General features: G+C 49.4%; 1 protein-coding gene across 10 annotated transcripts in view; it reads left to right on the top strand.

Moving 5' to 3' along the window:
- The window catches only part of magi1b (membrane associated guanylate kinase, WW and PDZ domain containing 1b), a 114,486-nt gene that overhangs the window by 44,893 nt on the left and 45,551 nt on the right, over positions 1–24,042 (top strand). For 5 of the 10 annotated variants that reach the window (XM_049023020.1, XM_049023013.1, XM_049023016.1 and 2 more), the window contains exon 2: positions 9,555–9,671. In XM_049023020.1, coding sequence (XP_048878977.1) covers positions 9,555–9,671 — 117 coding nt within the window. Of the gene's footprint in view, positions 1–9,554; positions 9,672–12,042; positions 12,765–16,799; positions 16,973–24,042 lie in introns of those variants that run through there. The other 5 variants (XM_049023011.1, XM_049023010.1, XM_049023015.1 and 2 more) reach the window with 4 other exon arrangements.

Here is a 24,042-nt window from a genome sequence, read left to right as displayed (position 1 = left end):
GGGAACTGGGTGGAGTGTGGCTGTCAGAGCTAATCGGTGATAAAGCAGCCGCGGTGACGGATGAGACCGCCCCGGTGGCTGAGCCATCTGCCGGCTTGAGAGACGTCCCCCTAGCCACCTGTTGCCGGGGGTGAATCGAAACAGGAGCTCCTCGCGAAACGAGACGCGTGAACTGGCGTGTTACGGAGAAGGGGCGTGAATGAGGCCAGGCCTTCCGGGACACGAGCTGAAGCGAAACGCTGCCTTTCACATCGTTTGCAGACTGCATGCCAACATCTCGCCTGCTTCGCCGTGGGTCAGTCTTACTAAGTAGCACTGTGAGCGGCTCTGCATTGCTACGCTCCCCGGGGTCAGACTTACGTTCAGCACCATGCCTGAAACCTTTCAAGCGTTAAAAATTAAATGACTCAAAACTTAGAACCAGTAATCTCTGGATTAAGAGTCCATGTACATAGACTGTATGCCTTCTGCTGTCTTAAGTTGTAAATATTAAATAGATATTTAGTGAGTCATGTTACATCATGCTTCTATTTATACGTTCTAATGGAATACATTTTGACTGTTGTATCTCCTGGGTGTTGGACATGTTTAATGTTGGATGCACTGCATGATTAGATGCAGATTTTTATAGTTTGACATTTAGTGTTAAAAGTATTACTCATAAATGCTCTCCGAGTTGTAACCCACCCCCTCCCCCCAATAATCAAAACTAGCCAATACAACTCCCTAGACCCCCTTAAAAGGGCGGAGACCTAACCCCCCCTCGATCCTCAAGTTTCTCCGAGGGATGCTTACCAACTTTCTACAAGCGTAGTAAAGTCAAATAATCCTGGCTCACGCTTTTTAAATTCTCCGTGTGAAATATTAAAACTGGAGAAGCAGTTGAGTGACTCAGAGCAGGGGGATCATATTGTTCCTGCTCACAGCTCTGACTTTGATGCCTGGTTTTATAATGCCAGTCTTCCTTAAGTGTGAAATTATGATAGGAAGACATATATTAAAGTACCAGTTCTCCTGAAATGAGCAGATGCTGCTTTTATGTCTACAGAGACAGACGCTGGGTAAAAAAACAACAGAATAAAATATGTTCTTACGGAAGTATCAGAACAAAGTGAAACTACGCATCACCCTCATATTTCTGACAGCAAAGATAGGTAAATAAATACCCTGTTTCAGCTCTACAGTGCTGTATCTCTCTTTTCGACAGTTACTACTGCTCAGACAGTATGCAGGAGAACAGTAAACGGACACATAAAAAGACATAAATCAAATTTAACCCTAATGCATTAAATATTTAGGTGATATTGTTGCATTTTTGTCGCTTCCTGAAAAGTATGTAACATGGTAAATACTCAAACACTAGTCCCTGCTTAACAAATAGAAAATGGTCAAATAAAATGCAGTTAAAATAAACAGTCTTGACTGTGAGCTTTGCTAGCCTATGTACCTTCAGCTGAGCCTTGACTGTGAGTTTCGCTAGCCTATGTACCTTCAGCTGAGCCTTGACTGTGAGCTTCGCTAGCCTATGTACCTTCAGCTGAGCCTTGACTGTGAGCTTCGCTAGCCTATGTACCTTCAGCTGAGCCTTGACTGTGAGCTTCGCTAGCCTATGTACCTTCAGCTGAGCCTTGACTGTGAGCTTCGCTAGCCTATGTACCTTCAGCTGAGCCTTGACTGTGAGCTTCGCTAGCCTATGTACCTTCAGCTGAGCCTTGACTGTGAGCTTCGCTAGCCTATGTACCTTCAGCTGAGCCTTGACTGTGAGCTTCGCTAGCCTATGTACCTTCAGCTGAGCCTTGACTGTGAGCTTCGCTAGCCTATGTATCTTCAGCTGCGCCTTGACTGCAAGCCTTGCTGGCTTACGTACCTTACGTACCTTCGTTAGCCTACGTACCTTCAGCAGAGCCTTGACTATGAACCTCATTAGAGTACATACCTTACGCAGAGCCCTTGGCCATTTATAATGGCGCTAATGCTAGCATGCTAGCACACAGAGGCTACTCTAACCTCTGTACGGGATTCTCCACTGCATTGTTTCTAATAGTGGGGGTCCACGTTCACCCTCTCTTCTGAGTTCCTTAAGTTCTCCTTAGAGGTTTATAAACTGTGTATTAAAGGGACAGCACACCCTGGTTCTGGTTCCATTAAAAATGACCGTCATCTTCTTCTGCTGTCGGGGGAGCTTTTTAAACTGGGGAGTGGTCAGATCTTTGTAGGTGGATATACCTACAGTACCTTTGGTCTGGTCAATTCAGCTTAGTAGTAGCTGTTGCTGTAGCGGATCGGCTCCTTCCGATGGAAGCTTATCATGAGACTCAGGCTAAGGCACTTGTCTTGTCTGTGTATGCTCCGACCGCAGTGAATAATGTCTCGTTGAGGGAGACATTTTACTCGCAACTTCAATCAGTGGTTGAAGGGTGCCCATGAGGCGACACTCCTCTGGTCATGGGTGACTTCAACGCGACCACTGGCACTGACAGGGCTGGCTATGAGGATTGTGTTGGTCCCCATGAGTCTGGAGACCTATGAGGTGAAAATGGCTCCATGTTCCTTTGCGAAAGGTCAGGGGCTGCGGTTCACTAGATCCTGCTTACAACGCCCTGAGCCGCATCATTGGACTTGGTACACCAATATTGCTGCTGCAAAGGAGATCGATTACATCCTTGTGGGCAGACACTGGAGGCTCCTGCAGAACTCCACAGACTTGTTGTTGCTACTCCGAAGATTCAGCTTAGTAGGCTACCACCTACCAGGAGAATGAGGCTGGACTTAGCCAGACTCCAAGATCAAGCTGTTTCTGATGAGTTTGCACACAGTTTTTGTGAGGAACTTACAGAGTTGGGTGTGACTGCTGAGTCTAATGTCATGTGGGAGGCCTCCCATAATAAGACGGTTACCCTGAATGTTGCCGAGGGTTGTGTTGGAGTTCCCACTGGTCCCAGAAGGAGGTGTTTCATCTCGCAGGGCACCTTGGATATTATCGAGGAGTCGCAGTGCACAGCTTGGTGGCAACTCCAGTGTGTACTGGGAACTGAGAAGGACGGCTGTAAGGACTCTGAGGGCAGATAAAGAGGCGTTTGTTAGACGATCTGTGAGCAGGTGACACAACATCTGTGGTCTAGTGATTTACAGAGGAATCGAAGCATTACACACATCTGAATCTCTTCTTCAGAGACTTTCTGTCAGGGTGGGTGATAGGACAGTCCTTACGGATGACACTGCCGTTGAATTAGAATTTAGTGATCAGTATTGACATGCCACAGAACACAGTGCACAACAATGAAATGTGTCTACTGCATTTAACGGATATGTGACATAGCAGTGGGCAGCTAATTCAGCACCCAAGGGAGCAGTCCTTGGTTATGGTACCTTGCTCAGGGTACCTCAGGGTACCTTGCTGGTCGTGGATTCGAACCTGCAATCTTTTAATTACAAGTGCAATTCCTTGACCATTAAGCCACCACTGTCCCTGGGCCAGATACTTTGACCAGTTGTTTGAAGCTGACCCTCCAGCTTGGATGTTGGACATCTCTGGGTCTACGGTTCTCAAAGCTGATCCTCCAGTCAGCTGTGAACCACCCAATATCACTGAGATTGCATGGGTGGTGAATCAGCTGGGGGTAGGGAAGGCCGCGGGGATCTGTGGTATCCGAGGTGAACATCTCCAGAGTGGTGGTAAGGCTGTCCTCCAGGAATTGCAAGCAAACTTTTACTTCCATTTGGGAGTCAGGCATCATCTCAGCTGACTGGAAAACAGAACTTGTAGTGCCTATCTGGAAAGGGAAGGGTGATCGCCAGGATTGCAGCAAGTACAGGGGGATATTACTGTTCTCAGTCTTGGATAAGATCCTTGCCAGGGTCATCCGTGATTATTACTCACCTACCAGCGACCAAAGCAGTCTGGTTTTACACCTACTGTATGAACTCTACCATCGACCAAATCCTTGCACTGAGGGTTCTCATCAAGCACAAGCGCGAATATCGGCAGAGGTTCTTTGCAGCCATTGTCGATTTTCGTAAAGCGTTCGACTCAGTTGATCGAGTTGCCCTGTGGGACATTCTGAGTCTTCGCAGGATCCCCCCTAAAGTTACTGGAGATTATGGCTGGTACCTTGAGTGCTGTGTAGAGTGGAGGGAGAACCTTCCCAGTTGATACTGAGGTTCGCCAGGGGTGTGTTCTTACTCCTACTCTGTTCAATGCTTGTATGGACTGAGTGTTGGGCAGGGTCGTGTAGTCCAGCAGCTGTAGGGCATCCATTGGTGAAGAAAGATTTACCGATCTTGATTTTGCCGACGATGCTGTGTCTGGGATTGCAGGTGTCCTGGATAAAGACGAAGATCCAGGCATTTAATGACTTCTTAGGCACAGCCATCAGCAGTGTGTCTGTCTGCGGGGGGAATGTCGACCTTGTTGAGAGATTTACCTACGTTGGAAGTGGCATTCATGTCTCTGGTGCCAACGGGTCCCTGGTCTCAGTAGACGGATTGGAAGAGCATGGGGGGTCATGAGGTCACTGGAAAGGGGTGTGTGGCTCCCGATATCTTTGCGAGAGGACGAAGGTCCCGGTCTTTAAAATCCTGGTGCTCCCTGCCTTGCTGTATGACTGTGAGACATGGATGCTATCCGGTGAGCTGAGATGAAGACTGGACTTCTTCAGTACTGTGTTTCTGCGGAGAATCCTTGGGTACCGCTGGTCTGACTTTGTGTCGAATGAGCAGTCGCTAGACGAGTCCCGAATGAGGCACATTACCTGCACTGTGAGGGAGCATCAGTTGCAGCAGGAGGGTGAGACTGGACCGTGTATCAGCCTGGGGGTTCGCCGGCTGAGATCCCGAAGACTTTTGCTGTGTGGTGGGTGGGGCATTGCACTGCATCCGTGCATGCTCCCCAACTTTACCTGACCTGACCCCATCTAAGATTACATAGTTCCTGTACACACTTAACCACATCCTGTTCAGCTAAGGCAATGCTTATGTGACTTTAATAAGCATATTTCTCAGGAAGAATTGTTTCTTGATAGGCTAGTTTCAGCCATTTTGCTTCGCTCAAACATCAGGAGAGGGCTAGGAGCTGGCAGTCCATATGGGCCTCAGACTGTTATCCCTGTTTAAAACCTGCCCTGAAAAACGTCCCCCACCATCTGTGTGACTGCTAACTACTCACTAAGTCTGTATTGTTTTTGAGGTACTCAGTACCCATATGCCAATGGATTAGTCACTTGGTTCGGTGCTTTGTAAGGTTGTTCAGACACATGCACCAGCGTCCAAATTGAATCAAGCTAAGTGAATCTGTGACCATTCTTGCTTGATGGCATTTGGGAGAAGTGGATCATGGTGTATGAATTCCTTTTTCCTAGAACATTTGTGACCTAGAAACACTGCAATGGTCTGGAGTTAATTGTTCATTGAAAGACAAATCTCAGAGCATCAAAGCAATTTCCATCCTCAGACTGACACTGGCGGCACGAAAAATGGAGAATAACGCTCGCCAGTAACTTCTGGGCCTCTGGCTAACTTGTGATGGCAGAGCCCATGGTGCTGGTGAGATACAGTGTTCTGTCTTCGTCTCAGTGTGGATGTGAACTGGCTGTAGATCCACTGCTAGCAATGACAGCAAAGCAAGAATACTGGACTGTTGGGAACATCCGGTGGAAAGCGGCTTCATTTCATTTGAATAATTCATCAGATATGTAATATTTTTTATGGATAACCTAACGTTGATTGGGTAGTTTTATTCCACACTGTGAAATCAAATATGGCAGTTATTGCTACATGTTAAGTTATTTAAAAAGCACTCATTGCATCACTTTGCCTTTCCTAACAATCAGTTTGTCACTTCAAATGTTTAGTGTTCCATTACCCACAGAGTGATTCCCCAATCTGTTTTCTAGCTACTGGTCAGGGTCATCTGGACCCTGTCCCAAGAAACACAGGGTGCAAGGCTGGGGTTGCGATCCCATTTAGACGGCATGCCTCTCGCTCACAGGGCACAAGCTGAGGTTCCGATCCCTCTGGGATGGGATGCCAGTCCCTCACAGGGCACAGGCTGGGGTCACGATCCCATTGAGACGGGATGCCAGTTTCTCTTAGGACATTGGCTATGGTTGTGATCCAATGGGGATGCCTCTCACTCACAGGGCACAAGCTGAGGTCGCGATCCCATTGGGACCAGATGCCAGTCCCTCACAGGGCACAGGCTGGGGTCATGATCCCGTTGGGATCGGATGCCAGTCCCTCACAGGGCACAGGTTGAGGTCCCACTGGGATGGGACTCTTCTTCCTCTTGGCGCACTGGCTGGGGTCGTAATCCCATTGGGACTGGATGCCAGTCCTTCACAGGGCACAGGCTGAGGTCGTAATCCCGTTGGGACCGGATGCCAGTCCCTCACAGGGCACAGGCTGAGGTCGTAATCCCGTTGGGACTGGATGCCAGTCCCTCACAGGGCACAGGCTGGGGTCATGATCCTGTTGGGACCGGATGCCAGTCTTTCACAGGGCACAGGCTGAGGTCCCACTGGGATGGGACTCTTGTTCCTCTTGGCGCACTGGCTGGGGTCCTGACCCTGTGAGGGTGGAATACCTCCCTCTCATGGGGCACAGGCCCAAGTTGTTGGCAGCTTTAGAGAAGCTGGTTGGTCGAACTGTGGGAGGAGACCTGCACAACATCGTGAGTACGTGCAAATTCCACAAACACAGAGCAGATGTGGGATTGGAACCACCAGCCCTACAGGTGTGAGGTAACTCTGCTACCCACTGTACTACCTGTGCCAGGACTCTCTTCAGATTTAATTAGCTGTTTGAATAAAGCATGTCTCCTGTGTTGCTTAGAATGTTTTAGTCGTTATATATGTGGGATTGATCATTCTGGAAAAAGATATTTGCAAATTGATACATGCTCTAGTGTGATGATGAGGTCTGACCTCCAAACCCATCTCCATGTCCATGGCATCAATCCATTGAAGGCTTCCTTCCTTTTTGACCCATATTCCCATGTGACCTCTTTGTAAGTCAGATACAGTATTACAGACTGCCTATGTAATGGGCCCCCTCTTTTCAATAAATAGAATGTTACAGAAAGTCCTGCTGTGGACCCTACACACACAGGCACACGATGACAAATACGCACATACATCCATGCACACGCACATGCATGAATGCATTCACAAGCACACACACGCATGCAAGCACACACACGCACACGCATGCAAGCACACACGCATACTCATGAATGCATGTACATTGTTTCCACAGCAACCACTTCTGGTAATTGGAATTCATTGCTCAGTGTTCTGTAAGCATTCAAAGACACCCTTCCATACCTCCATATGGAAGCCACTTTATTCAACTTTATTTCCTTGCTGTGCTGAAATTCTATTAATGCACAAGTACAGCGATCTCAGGTTTTGTAGATTATATTTTTAGTCATTAATACAGGTATTTATAATTTTCAAAAATAATTTGCATAATGTTTTGCCCCATCTGTGGATTCCCAAAGTCTAACGCAAGTCATTAATCAAGAGCTCTGTACAGAAAACCCCAAAACACTCACTCTGAAGTGCTGCCCAAACTCATCTCGTATGTTTATGGTTATATGTTTTAATTGCAGTATAGGGTTGGTTTTAATTGCATTGAAGGCCAAATGGACTTTCTTTTAGTCTGACAGTAAAAAGTGTCCTTTATTCTGTGTGCCCATCAGTGTCTGACGGATCCAATCCTTCAGTTAAATCGATAGTGACAGCAGCTTCTGTCGGTTCTGTGTTATCCCTCTGCATTGGTCAGCTTGAGCTCCATGCCAGGGTCCTTAAAGGTACAGCGTGTGGCAGCACAGTGATGTCACTACCCTGTCCCACAGATACACGTTCTGCAGTATGTGGGACGCGTGCATCAGCCAACAATGAGACCTAAGAGGAGCAGAGAGGCAGCTTTCTGATAGCCTGTTATCAGCAGTCCTGAAGCAAGACCGACTGCAGTGTCTCTCTTGCCGAATAACCTACACACAGGCCCCTTCTGCTGGTTATTGGTATGACAGGGACTGCCTTACCTTCAGCGGACACATGGCTCGTTTAAAAAGAGTGGACAATGTGCTGAAAGTCATAGTCGCATGAAGAATAATGTTCAAACCGCTGGAACACATCCTGTTTTGATTTTGGGAGGTCATGTCTGCTCGATATAATAGTATTTGAAGTATTTTTTTGTATTGGTAATCTCAGACTAACTGTCGGCATTCACTCTTTACTGGAATAATTGTCCGATTTACATGGGCCTGGGTCCCTCCGCAGTTATTTCAGCGCCGAGACTCCAGGAGGGAATTCCTAGAGTTTATTTTGGGAGGATGAGTAACAGTTCTGCGTCTAGGTAGGATTTGATAGAAAGAACCTGGTGTTGCATGACTGAATTTTCTCACGCTTCCAGGCTAATTCTATCCGGGCTCGAAGGAATAATATGGCAGTGGTGTTGTGTGTATATTTATGCACGTGTGTGTGTGTGTGTATGTGTGTGTGTCTGTGTGTTTGTGCATGTGCATGTTTGTGCGTGTCCGCGCGCAGGGAGACCGGTGTTTGCATGTCAGTGACGCCTGATTGTGGTGCGGACTGTGCGGAGCAGACTGCACGGTGCAGACTGCTCAGGACAGCGGGAATGATGTGCTACAGCAGCACCACACTCTGATGTCCAAACGAAAAAGCTTTTGGCATCTTCACCATTTTGCACTTTGTCAGCAGTGTACAGTATCTGTGAAGCAGATGGCACAGCTGCGGGTGGCAAATTATTCACATTGTCTGTCGAATTATCGTCTATATCCTGTGGATGGGGGTGCGGGTGCTGACTAGGTTATAAACCAAAGCCTCCCGGTGAAGATATTGTTTGACCAAGAAGAGATCTGGCCAATAATGTAGATATTTCCTATTATGAATTTATGCGGTGTGTACTTTAGGGACATTGTGCCTATGAACAGAAGGTCATCAGTTCAAATCCCAAAGTCGGCAGAGTGATTTTTCTATTGGGTCCTTAAGCAAGGCCCTTAACCCCCAATTGCCACAGGGATTGATGGATAGCTGTCTCTTTGGATAAAATTGTCCACGGTAGGTAGGTGTGTCAAAACTTTTGACTGGCACAGCATGTATATATATATATATGTGTGTGTGTGTATGTATGTGTGTGTGTCTATGGAATGTTAGTATAACTGCATTTATTCAGAAATAAAAGAAGCACACACACATATTACATAACATATTGCGTGTGTGTGTGTATGTTTCATTCTAAATGCTGTTATACAAACATTCCACTCTGATTAAAGTAACATGTTAAACTGAAAGTACAAGGTTTTTCCAGCAAAGGAAAATCCGGCACGTTTCAGCAGTAATGTGGGTAATAAAACCGTGCCTTTCTGTGTACAGTTGCAGCTTTAGGTGCTCTGATCTCAGCCAATAGGATTCTTTAAAATCACTGCAATGGCATCTGTGGTGCAAGACAGGAGTGCGGGACGGGCCGCAGTGTCATGCTTGCTGTATGGCGCCACTGACACTCTGCCTCCTCTTTCCTTTGACTTTTTTCAGGAAGCAAGCTGAATAAGGACTTGAAGCACTATCTCAGTCAGAGGTTTCCGAAGACGTCCCCGGACTACGAGCTGCAGCAGACCATCAGAGACAACCTGTACCGCCACGCTGTGCCCTGTGAGTACCTCCTCCCTTCCCGCTGGCCCCTCCCCCATGCCTTGTGAGTACCTCCTCCTTTCTTGCTGGCCCCTCCCCCATGCCCTGTGAGTACCTCCTCCCTTCCCGCTGGCCCCTCCCCCATGCCCTGTGAGTACCTCCTCCCTTCCCGCTGGCCCCTCCCCCATGCCCTGTGAGTACCTCCTCCCTTCCCGCTGGCCCCTCCCCCATGCCCTGTGAGTACCTCCTCCTTTCTTGCTGGCCCCTCCCCCATACCCTGTGAGTACCTCCTCCCTTCCCGCTGGCCCCTCCCCCATGCCCTGTGAGTACCTCCTCCCTTCCCGCTGGCCCCTCCCCCATGCCCTGTGAGTTCCTCCTCCCTTCTCACTGACCCCTCCCCCATGCCCTGTGAGTATCTCCTCCCTTCCCGCTGGCCCCTCCCTCCATGTCCTGTGAGTACCTCCTCCCTTCCTGTTGGCCGCCTTGCCCACCGTGCCCTGTCAGTACCTCCTCCCTTCTCGTTGGACGCTTCCCCCGCCGTGCCCTGTGAGTACCTCCTCCCTTTCCGCTGACCCCTCCCCCATCATGCCCTGTGAGTACCTCCTCCCTTCTCATTGGCCGCCTCCCCCGCCGTGCCCTCTGAGTATCTCCTCCCTTCCCGCTGACTCCTCCCCCTCCGTGCCCGGGCCACCACAGAAACCATGGTGTTAACAAGATTTACAGTGCCATACGCTGTTGGATAGCTGATTGTGACCCAGCAGGAGGAGCGATAACGTTCCTGAGCTTAACGGACAATAAACGCTACGTGCGATTCACATTCCAATAGTGGTGTGTTCATCCCCACGCAATCCGATTACTTCGTGGTTGGCCGCAGTCGATCGGCATCTCCGGTGGTCGAAGGCTGCTTTCTGCTGTTTCCGCGGGGACGTTACCCGCTATTTCCGCTGAGTGCATCCTGGTACTCGTCTGCAGGCTTTCTCGATGCTTCCTCAGGAAACCAACTTTACACCTGGACGTCCAAGAGAATAGGTTCTGTCCTAATAATAACTTCAGCAAAGCAATTACGCGTACAGGGAAAGCTCAGACCAGTGCGCCCCGTGGCGGTGAGCAGGCCTGGGTTTCCTTCCACCGCCTTCCATGATTTGGGTTTATTTTATTTTATCTTTTTTTACAAAACCCGATAACCTGGTCCACCTTCACTCAGGCATATGAAATGGAATAGACCCTTCCCAATCCCCCTGGTGCAGGAGGAGCTGTGTGCGTGTGTGACTGTGTGCGTGTGTGACTGTGTGCATGTGTGACTGTTCGTGTGTGACTGTGTGTCTCTGATCTATGAGGTCTTTTCTCATCCACTCGATTGTGGGAATCTGATACTTTGTACCCAGCCTCCAATGCACTCCACACGTTCTGGGCATTGGAAGTGAAACTTGTGGAGGATGCATGAAACATCGATTGTTGCTCGTGGACAAAGATGAACGTCTTACATGGTGATGCAGCAACGGCACATGTGTGTGTGTGTAACATGCATTATTCATTATAACCTCTGCATCTCATTTCTGCTGTTGAGTTTGTTGCAGACATGTTCGATCGTTCTCTTTCTTCCTCGACGTGCTTTTCAGACAGCGCCGTTGCCTTCATCAGAGGAAGTGGCAGGTGTGAGGATGCGATGGTCGGATAGTGGGGGGTCAGGTGAACAGTCAGCTGGTGGTGTAGTGAGATGTACTCGCTTTGGATCGATTTTCAGATGCCTTCCTGCTGATACTTTTCTTAATTTTATTCACGATTCAGTAGTTGGGTCCTAGGCTGTGGTGCCGCATGTTGAACACAACGCCTCAGATGAGTGGAGAAGTGTCATTCATTACAACCCTCTGGGGGCCTTTAAGGTGGTGTACTTTACTAAATGGTAGGTGATGGGTAGGGATGTGACCCTGTGCTGTAAATCAAGGATAATTAGGCGTACATTTCTGTCTAAACAAGATTTGAAACATATGATCGGATGATATAGCACCTTTTGTCAGAGTTAGTTGTGAAGAGCAGAGCAGGTATTGTGCAGAAATGCTGAACTATCCCTTTAAATGAAATTGGACAGATGTTCCCACAAAATTATGGAGCGAGGCAAGATGCTTCCTACGAGTATGAGATGTGGTCATGTGGGGCGATTGGCAGCCAGTGTGTGTGTGTGTGCGTGCGTGTGTGTGTACGTGCGCTCTCTGTCTCTCTCTGTCTCTCTCTGTCTCTCTCTGTCTCTCCCTCTCACTACCTGCCTCCCTCTCTCTCTTTCCCTCATCTCTTTTTACAGCCTCTTCCTCTCTCTTTTTCCCCGTCACTTTTTCTACCCATTCCTCTCTCTCTCTCTCTCTCTCTCTCTCTCTCTCTCTGTCCCGTCTCTTTTTCTACCCCCTTCCTTGTTCTCTCTCTTTCTCTCTCCATCTCTCTCCTTCTCTCTCCCCATCTCTTTTTCTACCCCCTTCCTCTCTCTCTCTCTCTCTCCCTCTCTCTCCCCATATCTTTTTCTACCCCTTGCTCTCTCTTTTTCTCTCTCCCGCTCTCTCCCTCTCTCTCCCCCATCTCTTATCTATCCCCTTCCCCTCTCTCTCTCTCTCTCTCTCTCTCTCTCTCTCCCTCTCAGCTGTCCTAAAACCACAGGGTCCTCCCACAGTTCTCCTCAAGCCTGGCTCAAACAGGTGCCTACCCATAATCCCAGGGGTCCTCTGAGCCTGACAGAACTGGCCAGTGTGCCCCCCCAGCCTTTCCACAGATGGCCATTGTTGTCATGCGTTGAAAATGTCACCAGCAACATAAAAGCCCCTTTTTTTCACCCCCTCCCCAATTTCACCCTGTCAGCTCCTACTAGTATGCCCCCCCGCCTCTCAGAGCCCACCTCCTGCTTTCTCTCTCTCTTTTCTCGCTCCTCCAAGCATCCCCCCCTCCGCCCTGCTCACGGTTCTGCTGCACTGGCCCAGGATCAGCGTTCTGGACACTTTACCGCTTTGCTCACTGACGGAGAATCGGATTTACCGCTCGAAGCCGGGCGCTTACTGTCTGCACGTCCAGCCAGGTGGGGGTCGGATTTACCGCTCGAAGCCGGGCGCTCACTGTCTGCAAACCAGCCAGGTGGGGGTGCGTCCGTGTGTGTGTGTTTGTGTTTGCATGTGTGTGTCATACATACCGACACGTGTGTACAGACACAAATTCATACCTCTCTGTCCCTTTGCTTTTAATCTGCCCAGACGTGATGTCATTCTGAGATGCGCCTAGCACTGCGACGGGGGTGTGGGGGGGGGGGGGGGGGGGGGGCTGAGCCAGGGGATTCAGTGTGGACCCCGGCAAGGGCTGGGGATGGGGTGCAGGGGGTGGGGCCACATGTAGCTCTCTGGAGGACAGGCGGTTACAACCTGGCATTGCTGTTTTATTTATGTTTTTGAATCTCATCCTCGGGGTCGTCAGCCGTCCTCAGAGGTCCATGGGATGCATTCCACAAGGGGGGGGGGTTGCGGTGAGTGTACGTGTGTATGTGCGAGGGGGCATCTGTGCCGGAGGTGGGCTGCACGTGGACGCCGGTGGGGGAACAAAGCAGCCCTTTCTGCCGTGCCAGCTCGGCACTGGTGATCTGCATTGCAGAGCGCAGACGCCGGGCGCGTTCCTCCACATCGCCGCGGCCCACAGCCCCACTAACGCTCCTCCTAATCATCTATCCCTCGCTCCCCACCCCCAGCACATTTCTGTTGGGTGGGGGAGCACGGCGGGCTTGCCGTGAATGGGCAGCGGAAACGCGCGGGAAGTGTGGATCCGGGAAGAACAATGGGCTCTGTGGAGCGTGACGGCGCTGGGGGAGCAGGTGCTGGGGGGGGAGGGGGCATGTGCGGACAGGGGGGGTGACAGTCTGATAGAGTGCCTCTGTGAGACTCATGCAGACGGATGCCTGTTGGCCACCATTAAACTCCAGCCTCCACCAACACACGGCATGCTGCAAGCTGGAAACATGGGGGGGGGGGGGGGTCCATGTCAGTCCCTCCCTACTTGTCTTTTAATAACTCATACAACCAAAGTCCATATGCAATGGAATTTAGTCACGCACCTCCACAGAAGGCTGGATCTTTTCCGGATCTTTCCGCGGATGGCAGTGGCGCATGCTGCCGGCGATTCTGGAAACGGGTATCTGGGCCTGATCGCGCGATGTAGGTCATGCTCTAAAATAACACGGATCAGAGAGGATTGCTTCCATTTCCGTGTCGTTTTCTACTTATGGAAACTGTCGTTCCAGTTTGTGCCACGTTTGGCTCACTGGCACTCAGGACTGGTGCTTCTACTGCTCCTCTCCGGTCACCCGTACTGCCACAACCGTCCGATGTGCTGGAGGAGCATCTATCTCATAATATGATAAAGAATATTGGAGTATCTTGTCGTCTTTTGAGGGCAGTAAGTAGGGGCTAGCGACGGGGGCACCCCCAGGTGGGACCCTGTTGTTTGTTTTTTGTGAAATACGATCTGCTTGTTTCCTTGCTGGCTGTCTGTGCCGTGGGGCGATATGGGGTCCTGTCTCAGACCCAATATCCCTCAGCTTGCCAGCCAGTGTCTTTGCGAAGATACCACCTCCTTTTAGGGCTTTTGCCGTCTCCCTTTATCTGTCCTAAACGTTTCTCCCAGAAGTTACTCTAACATGTATCAGTCTGCCCAGTGCAGTGTGACCCACGCAGCTGAGCTCTCGCCCTTTTCATGGTAATCTGATAAGGTCATCATTTGGGCTGCGCCTGCAGTGAACCTGCGGCTGTTTCTCTGGCTGCTGACTCTGACGTTCCTCAGGTGTCTTCTCTCTATTTTGGTCCATTCTGTTAGACCAGCACCCCCCCCCCCACACCAGCCTGTACAGCGCCACCCTGTGTCCTCACAGCAGGATGCTCTCTCTGACGTTCTCCGAAGTACTATCAGATATTTGCAAGAGAACAGGACTTTTCTGCCCACTAGATGTTCAACACCTCCAAGTGGCATTGGCAGTGTGGTGCCTTGCTGCTAGAAGACGTGGAACAGCTGTACCATAATATGCAGAATAATAGTACATTTTTGACTCCACAACATTACATATAATTACATTTGTCACAGTTCTGGGGGAAATAATGAATCCAATAAATGATCTAGCCGCTAACTTCAAAAACACATTTTTAGCATTAAACTGATTTTGCCAGGAACAAAGCCTGCATGAAGGTTTGGTTAAGCCCATCAAAAGGAGAAAGCATCACAAAGATGATGGCCTGAAAGGCCGGCCTTGTATGACCCGCAAACACGCTTTTGGGTAATCAGCCACAGTGTGTAACGGGTGATTAAGGTAATGATTCCCAGGCGCTGGCTCAGACTAAAACAATGATCCGTCTTACAGGCAGTATTTGGAGGAATGTCCAACTAACAATAGGTTGGTTTTCATCTCACCAGAATTACCAGCGGGCCGGTGGATAGGAACCCAGTGAAGGTGCAGTCAAACAGTCTGCCTTAAGCGTCATAAGTGCACGGGTCGCGACTCATAAAACCTCAACTCTCTGTTACGACCAAGCAAACCGCAAATTCGGTGACAGTAGCAGTTGTGTTCTGTTGCGATTTGGAGTCTGGAAGATGCCACCCCTATGAAACGAACACTCAGGTGTAATACGTGGTTCTTGACGTGTGTTTCAGCTGGAGGTCATTGGTCAGTAACTGTGGAATGATCTCAGTACCATTTTACATATGGTATGACTGCTTGCTAAAGTTTTCAGACAACTTTGACAACCACATCTTCACTGGATTGGTTATACAAAATGTTACATGTTATAAGGATTTTGAAATATAATAATTACCTTCATCAGACAGCATTCCTATGTTCACTAAAGTAACCTCATCTTGCTGATAATTTTGTTTTGTCGATGATGATTAAGTAAAGGCCTCAGTGCTACAAAGCTGGTCAAGAACAATCTGGTCTGAAATGTCCAGCTGGGAGCCACTCGATGGTCCCTTGTAGTTAAAGAGAAACAAGAGGCTTTGCATTGAGAAGTCATTGTGCTGCTGGGCTGCTGGAATGGGGTGAGAGGGGACGCTGCCGTATTTCATGCTAATTTCTTTTGTTGCTTGGATTTCATCATCAGCAATCAGCTCCTTTCACAGAGTAGCTCCTGTGTGCCGCCAGAGGGGCTGGTTGTGAATGGCGCTGCATTCCTGCACTACACACTCTGCCGTCCTGCAGAATCTCCCTCCTCCTGTATTCTTACTAGTTGCCGGTTGTGTGTGTTTGTGTGGTACTGCTGTCCCAGAGCACTAGGTGGCTTCTTTGCAGGTCTCATCCCACGTTATTCAGCATTTTCATTTTATTCTCCGTAGAAGTGCAGAACCTTCCTACTCCCGTACCGTGTGAGGCTTATAGCCTTGAAGATGGCCGACCACTTTTGTTGCTCGCTGTAGCATTTTAAGGACTTTATTACGGAAGCTGCATTCATCGCTCTCGGAAACTCACTCCTGTTGATGGATTTTTTTCGCGATTATGGTGTTTACCTGCAGCTTCCTGGCTTGTGGGGTGGTGCAGGGAGAATGGGGGTGTATTCAGCTAGGGCTGCATATGAATGAGTGGGAGGCACAGCTACTGGAAGTTTGGAAGCAGAGTGTGACCGAACAAAATGGCACAAACAGGGAAGCAGCCATGGAACATAGGGAAGAATTCTTTATCTGTATGTGTAAAATATACTAGGAAAACAATCATCAGCCAAGCTCATTGGACTGATTTGCATTGATGATGTTTTCGTTGTGACCCAGGAAGCGGGGCAGGAATGACGCTCGGCAGGCCAGGCTGGATGGGCTGCCCATGCAAGGATCACGAAAACAATGGGGACCGCCCGCCCCGCCCCCAAATCCCGTCCAACCCCCTAATCCTGCCCCGCCACATTGATTGCTAGGGTCATGTGACCCACAGTAGGGTGATGCCACTGCCTTGTTTTGTCAGAAGAGCGTGTGTGTGGATATCTGTAGGGGGGATGTGAGGAGAAGAGTGAGCGAGGCAGAGAGCGAGAGAGCGAGCAAGCAAGCGAGAGAGGGAAGGAGAGGGGGAGAGAGTGGAAGGGGGCGGGCACATGCAGGGAGACTGTGGGCCTGGAGACATTAGCCTGAGAGCTGCCTGGCTGTGCATAGCTAACGTCGGCTCGCCGTGCCGCCTGGGACAGGGTACTCGCTCTTGCTCCGCGCGCACGCCGGCTTTCTCGGGAGTGCCTCCTCGGATGTGTGTACGTCGCAAAGGACAGCTCTGCTCGGCCATCTCTGCTCGGCCCTCTCCCGCGTCTCCCAGGCAACCCAAGGTGGACGATTTGGCGGTGAGGTATTTATCCGGCGCGTGGCGTGTTGTGGTCCCAAACGGCGCTTCAGCTTCCGGGGTACCAGGCGGGACAAGGGGTGCGGTTTGTGTCCGGCAGCCATCCGGAATGCCCCTGCGCGGGTCGGCATGGGTCCGGGGAGAACCAGGTAGCTGAGCGCTCGGCGGAGGACGTGCAGAGCAGTGACAGCAGCGGTGAATTAAGTTGTGATCCTCTGACAGGCACAGTCAGCACCGGGGGGGTGTCCGCCGGTCCGGCTTGCCCCCGCCTCACTCCGTCTGTGTCCTGCCATTCTGCCACCGCGTGCGTCTGCGTTACTCGCCCATTTAAATAGGGTTATTCATGCTTTTTCTTTCCCGCTGGCCCTTTCACCGCAGAAGAGAGGTACAAACCGTGGCATTTCCTGGCTATCCCAGTCCGCTTACTGGCTAATTAAGCTTCTGGTTTTCTCTGTAGCCTGTGAGCTCTGCCGGCCCCCCTCCTCTCTACACCGAGCAGAATCCCCTCCCCATTTCCGAACTGCTCATGATGAAAGCGGCAGCTTGACTGTATGAAATGGAGGTGAGGGGACATGACCAGGCTGGTGTGAGTCTCATTGTGTGCTTGGCCTCTGCTCCCCAACCCCGATCAGCCTATCTCTCTGCCCTCCCCCGGGGCTGGAAGAGGCATACATCCCTGAAAATCCATCCAAGGGTTTCTGGATAACAATTTGCGGAACAATGATCCCCCCCCCCCCACAACAGGACTGCCAGCAGCACATGACAGAGCAGGTGGGGGGGCGCACTGAGTATGCCTTTGGATGAACCCAAACAGAGATTATGCAGAGAGGAACACGTCTCAGATCCTCGTCTTCTTGCTGAATTAGCCCTTTTCCGAGGCAGATCGGCTTTTCCTGTCGCTACTAGACGGGCTCGCCATATTGCTCATACCCCCCCCCTCATTGCCTTAGCACCCCCCTGCCAAAACATCATGCTGCCCATGTAGCGATGATTGCCCCCAGGGGGGATCTCCAGCACCCCAGGTTTCCTCTTGCCCATAGTTTGGTACAACATCACTGGACCCAGAATTTTTAAGCAAGACCCCAGATCAATATTTAATCATATTTTCTGTGCATTCTGAGCATAATTGCATTCTGAAGTGACATTTGCCAGTTTGTTATTCCGGCGACGTAAACAGCCTTTGTGATTCACGGGAATGGCCGTGTGGCTGATGTCGTCAAAAGCTGCGATTTCACAGCGAGCTCTTTCTCCTTTGATCCTTTGTTTGTGTAAGGCTAGATGTTTCTTTCCGAATTACATGGGTCTCTCTCTCTCTCTCTCTCTCTCTTTTGCTCTGGGAAAGGAAAGCCAGAGAGCCCCACCCCCCAACACCCTTGAAAAATCCTCAGCACAGCAGGGGTTAAAGCGACAGATGTTAAGGCGAGCCAGGTTTTGGAAACGACCAGAGCCTACAGGAGGCGGCTAATTTTTCAGTATATTGCTGGTCCCTGCTTTTTTTTGTATTTACATGTTAACGAGCGATGGATTAGATTCACTCTGTGAATGAACTTAAAGCAGACATTTAAAATTCTTGAAGAAAACTTATCATGGAAATTGGCAGAATATTGTTTATTAAATGTTTTCCTTAAACTGAGAAAAGTCTACTTCTGAGGTCACATGCCAGCTTGGATGTGAGCACCACAGAGCTGCGTGAGGAGCTGTGTGCACTGTCCTGTGGTCTGTGGTCTCCAGCCAGAGGAAGCATGAAGGTGGTGCAGCTCGATCCCCATAATGGCTGAGCCAGGACCTGGCAGTCAGTGGGACTCACTGGGTCTGTGATTTGGAAGCAGGAACGCTGGTGAATATTGCAAGTGTAGATCACCTGGATAGAAGGTATCTCATTCCCAAACCAAAGTGATGTTCGTTCAGCACTTCAGAAGCAAAGCTAGGCAGGGCTACACTTAGGAAGGTACGAGTAAACAAGCCGATGGCAAGAAACACTTTGTCAGGTGGTACGAAAATGATACTTCATGTCACTTCACTCTTTGATGTGAAAGACATGTATTCATTGTTGTTTTTTAAGGACTTTGAATGGTTGGTTAAGATTGATTTACTTGCCATTGTTGCTTTTTAGGATTTTGATTGGTTGATTAAGACCGATTTACCTGCTGTTGCTGGTTTTCAGGATTTTGATTGGTTGGTTAAGAGCCAATTATGTGCCAGTGTTGCTGTTCAGGACTTTGACTGGTTGATTAGGACCGATTTACGTGTCATTGTTTCTTTTCAGGATTTTGATTGGTTGGTTAAGCCCCATTTTCACTCAACAACTGCCATCTTTCAAAACAAAGTCTGTGCTGTCTGTGCTGCATAAGGCCTGTTTTGGGGGAACATGACTCCACTGCCCAGGGCTCCCTTCTGTCCAGAATTAACCAAAGCTCCTTCTCCACTAGCCGGGATTTTTTAGGGAGCAAAAAGCTATTTGTTCGAATAGCTAGATCCTTGTGCAGCTTTGCAGGCCAGCAGGTTGTTATCTGAGAGGTAAGGAAACAGCAAATCAAGTAAGTGGATCTTATGGGGACAGCTGTGCAGCCTTAAATGTTTGCTGTTGGCTCTTCACTGACACGATGACAGCCTTAAAAATACCGAGAGGCAGCTTGTTTCCCTGGTCCCTGTGACGGGAGGGAAGCGCACTGGGCGCTGTGTTGAGCTCACTGGGCCACACGCTCATGAAACATTTAATCGCACCTCACAGATGATGTCTTTCTGCAAACTGCAAACTCGCGGCTGTCTGCTCCGGGAAGAGCTGGCTTGTCCCGTTTACATCTAAGGAAGTGTTCAGTTCAGTTACATCATGGGCCATATGTATGTATACATTGTGTTTTGGAGGGAGTGACCTTCGGAAAACATGCACATTGATTAGAGACACTCTCTCTGGCCTCTCAGATATGCATGTGTTTTGCCAAAGGACTAACTTAATTATCCCCTTTCGCAATCACTGCTGTCCTCAAAGACCAGGATGCCTACTCGCTTAGTCGAACCATAATAGCATCCCTATTCTTAGAACAATGATCATAATGAATCATTCCTAAATGCTATGTTGTCCTACTTTTCATTTTACCACAAAGTTAATAGTTAACGCGGAGATACACGAAATGCTTTTGCATGGCTAAGGTTTTTCTGCGTCGGACAGTTGTCCTTCTTGGCCACTTCCACTTGTTCGTGGAAGCATCACTTTATGCTTAGGCCTCTTCTCGTGTTCTCCTAACTTGTCAATAATATCGTCTGATGTTCTCCATGTCATGTTTCCTATTCGTCTGCATTGCTCCAGGACATGGGAGAGAGGCCATGCCTCCACCAAGCCCTGCCTTCTTTTCCATATTTGTTGAAGTATTTGTTCAGTATCTCCTGAAGCACAGTCTGCCGTACAGTTTGGATTTTATCATTAAGAGCTGAGGAGAAGGGGGCCTGGCTGGTTTAAAACTTTACCCCTTGGAAGAATGATGTGTTGTACTGGAAAAGCATATTGAAATCATTTGGAGGACTTTACTGTTGTACATTTCCATGGAGGTAATCTGCTTGCCTTACAATCCCAATAATATTACCACCAGTCAGACTTAGTTACTTAAATAGTAAAGTGTCTTTATTGTGTTGCTTAGAAATGTGCTGTATATATGATGTAATATATAATTCCTTCACCTTTATGTACAAATGTGGTCTGAGGCTTTTTATGTTGCACAGATGTGTACAGTCTGATGTGGGTTGTGAAGTGCAGGTGATCTGCATATTAACAAGGAACTGAACTTTCAGCTTTTAAAGTTACATTTGCCTTTGCTGTGCTCATGCTCTATCTTGTTACCATGGTTATACTGTACATTGTTACCATGGTTATACTGTATGTCATTAAGATGCTCATACTGTATGTCAATACTGTGGTTATACTCTGACGTTACCATGGTTATACTTACATTGTTACCGTGGTACTGTATGACGTTACTGTAGTTATGTTTGTCATTACCATGGTTACGCTGTATGTCATAACTAGGTTCATATTATAAGGTCTTTAAGTATATATGGTAAAATTAAGTGAATAACTTAAATAGGCCGTTTTCCCTCAATGTTTCATGGCAATTATCAAAACCAAGTCGGCATGGAGAGTCATTTATTATGAGTCTCAGTTTGAACAGGCAGATTTGTTACAGCTCTATTAAAATCAGTGTTTGCGTTTTGAAAAAAATCTATATTTTTTGCTGGTATGCTTACACTTACGATGTTAAACTCTACTTTTCCAGATAAAATTGCTGATGTTGAGTGATATGCATGTATATGTTAGTATGTTTAGCTGGACAGGGCTGGGGTACACACTGGATGGGATGCCAGGCAATCACAAGACATAGGGCTGGGGTACACCCTGGACGGAATACCAGTCCATCACAGGGCGCAGGGCTGGGGTACACGCTGGACATGATGCCAGTCAATCACAGGGCACAGGGCTGGGGTACACGCTGGACATGATGCCAGTCAATCACAGGGCACAGGGCTGGGGTACACCCTGGACGGGATGCCAGTCAATCACAGGGCACAGGGCAGGGGTATATCCTGGACGGGATGCCAGTCCATCACAGGGCACAGGGCTGGGGTACACCCTGGATGGGATGCCAGTCCATCACAGGGCACGGGGCTGGGGTACCCACTGGACATGATGCCAGTCCATCACAGGGCACAGGGCTGGGGTACACCCTGGACGGGATGCCAGTCCATCACAGGGCACAGGGCAGGGGTATATCCTGGACGGGATGCCAGTCCATCACAGGGCACAGGGCTGGGGTACACCCTGGATGGGATGCCAGTTCATCACAGGGCACGGGGCTGGGGTACCCACTGGACATGATGCCAGTCCATCACAGGGCACAGGGCTGGGGTACACGCTGGACGGAATACCAGTCCATCACAGGGCGCAGGGCTGGGGTACACGCTGGACATGATGCCAGTCAATCACAGGGCACAGGGCTGGGGTACACGCTGGACATGATGCCAGTCAATCACAGGGCACAGGGCTGGGGTACACCCTGGACGGGATGCCAGTCAATCACAGGGCACAGGGCAGGGGTATATCCTGGACGGGATGCCAGTCCATCACAGGGCACAGGGCTGGGGTACACCCTGGATGGGATGCCAGTTCATCACAGGGCACGGGGCTGGGGTACCCACTGGACATGATGCCAGTCCATCACAGGGCACAGGGCTGGGGTACACACTGGACATGATGCCAGTCAATCACAGGGCATAGGGCAGGGGTACACCCTGGACGGGATGCCAGGCAATCACAGGGTACAGGGCTGTGGTACACCCTGGATGGGATGCCAGTCCATCACAGGGGACAGGGCTGGGGTACCCACTGGACATGATGCCAGTCCATCACAGGGCACAGGGCTGGGGTACACCATGGACGTGATGTCAGTCCATCACAGGACGCAGGGCTGGGGTACACGCTGGACATGATGCCAGTCAATCACACGGCACAGGGCAGGGGTATATCCTGGATGGGATGCCAGTCCATCACAGGGCACAGGGCTGGGGTACACCCTGGACGGGATGCCAGTCCATCACAGGGCACAGGGCTGGGGTACACCCTAGACGGGTTGCCAGTCAATCACAGGGCGCAGGGCAGGGGTACACCCTGGACGTAATGCCAGTCAATCACAGGGCACAGGGGATGCCTGTTTATCATAGTAGGCTTCCTCCAAACATGCACTGTTATTGTCGGTGACTGATTCCTGGGCAGAATTTAACGCATTTGTGCTGTTTACTTTGTTAGTTGTGCTGTTAACGTAATGATTTAGCGCCACTGAACGAATTCCCCATTCAACCAGTGGTTACACTTATAGTTCTAAAAATTATTATAGCTGATTGTTCCCACAATTTTTTTTTCCCTCTTCAGATTTTTAAAATGCATAATTTTTGACATTTCAGGAGTAATTGTTGTTTTAGAGGCGGCATGGTGGTGCAGTGGTTCGCACTGTTGCCTCACACCTCTGGGACCCGGGTTCAAGTCTCTGCCTGGGTCACGTGTGTGCGGAGTTTGCATGTTCTCCCCATGTCGTCGTGGGGTTTCCTCCGGGTACTCTGGTTTCCCCCCACAGTCCAAAAACATGCTGAGGCTAATTGGAGTTACTAAATTGCCTGTAGGTATGCATGCGTGAGTGAATGGTGTGTGAGTGTGCCCTGCGATGGGCTGGCCCCCCATCCTGGGTTGTTCCCTGCCTCATGCCCATTGCTTCCAGGATAGGCTCCGGACCCCCCGCGACCCAGTAGGATAAGCGGTTTGGAAAATGGATGGATGGATTTTGTTTTATGAAAGCGATGCTGTATATTGAGAAAATTATGATCCAGATACAGTTATAAACCTGAGAAGAATGAGCCAAAGGAACAAAGGAACAAATCCCAAATGCCTGTCTCTGCCCGTCAAGCAAAACAAGACCCGTGTCTCCCATGCTGTGGTCTCTTTTTTACTCTGATCCCAGGAGTCAGCTAATCCTGTGCTGATTGGTATCGCGCTCGGCTCGGGCGTCCCGGAAGTAATCACAGGACGTCGCCTGGAATCCCCTATCAGATGCTGTTGCGTTAAGTGATCTTGCTTGATGTTTTGTCCAGTGGGAGTGCCAGCGTGTATGCTTGTAGGAGCAGTGCATCCAGCCACTTGAGAACTTAATCTAAGTATTAAAAAATATTCATATCTGGAGCTTTGCACCTAAAGGTTCTGCAAACCCACGACTCCTAATTCTTAAATCATTCACGGGCCAGATGGCTTTCAAATCTGCTTTTCTTCAGCAGAGCCAAAACAGACCCCCCCCCCCCTCCTCAGTGCTGGGACAGCTTTGTGTGCTACATACTTACTGAATATGCTCCAAAATACGCATTCAGTGAAAGGGGACAGTTATAACACTTGACTCATGTGGTAAGGACAAAAAATATTGAAATTATCTGCAACAGTAGTTTCACTAAATCTGCCAGCAGATCCCCATAGTCTCTGAGGGAAAGTCGAATGTTTCATCAAGAGTCACCAGTTTCTAACTGGACGACTGAGGCAGTTAT

Source organism: Brienomyrus brachyistius, chromosome 8 (assembly GCF_023856365.1).
Source record: "Brienomyrus brachyistius isolate T26 chromosome 8, BBRACH_0.4, whole genome shotgun sequence".
NCBI classification, from domain to species: Eukaryota; Metazoa; Chordata; class Actinopteri; order Osteoglossiformes; family Mormyridae; genus Brienomyrus; species Brienomyrus brachyistius.
The sequence above is the reverse complement of the archived record's forward strand: the minus strand, read 5'-3'. Positions and strand labels throughout refer to the sequence as shown.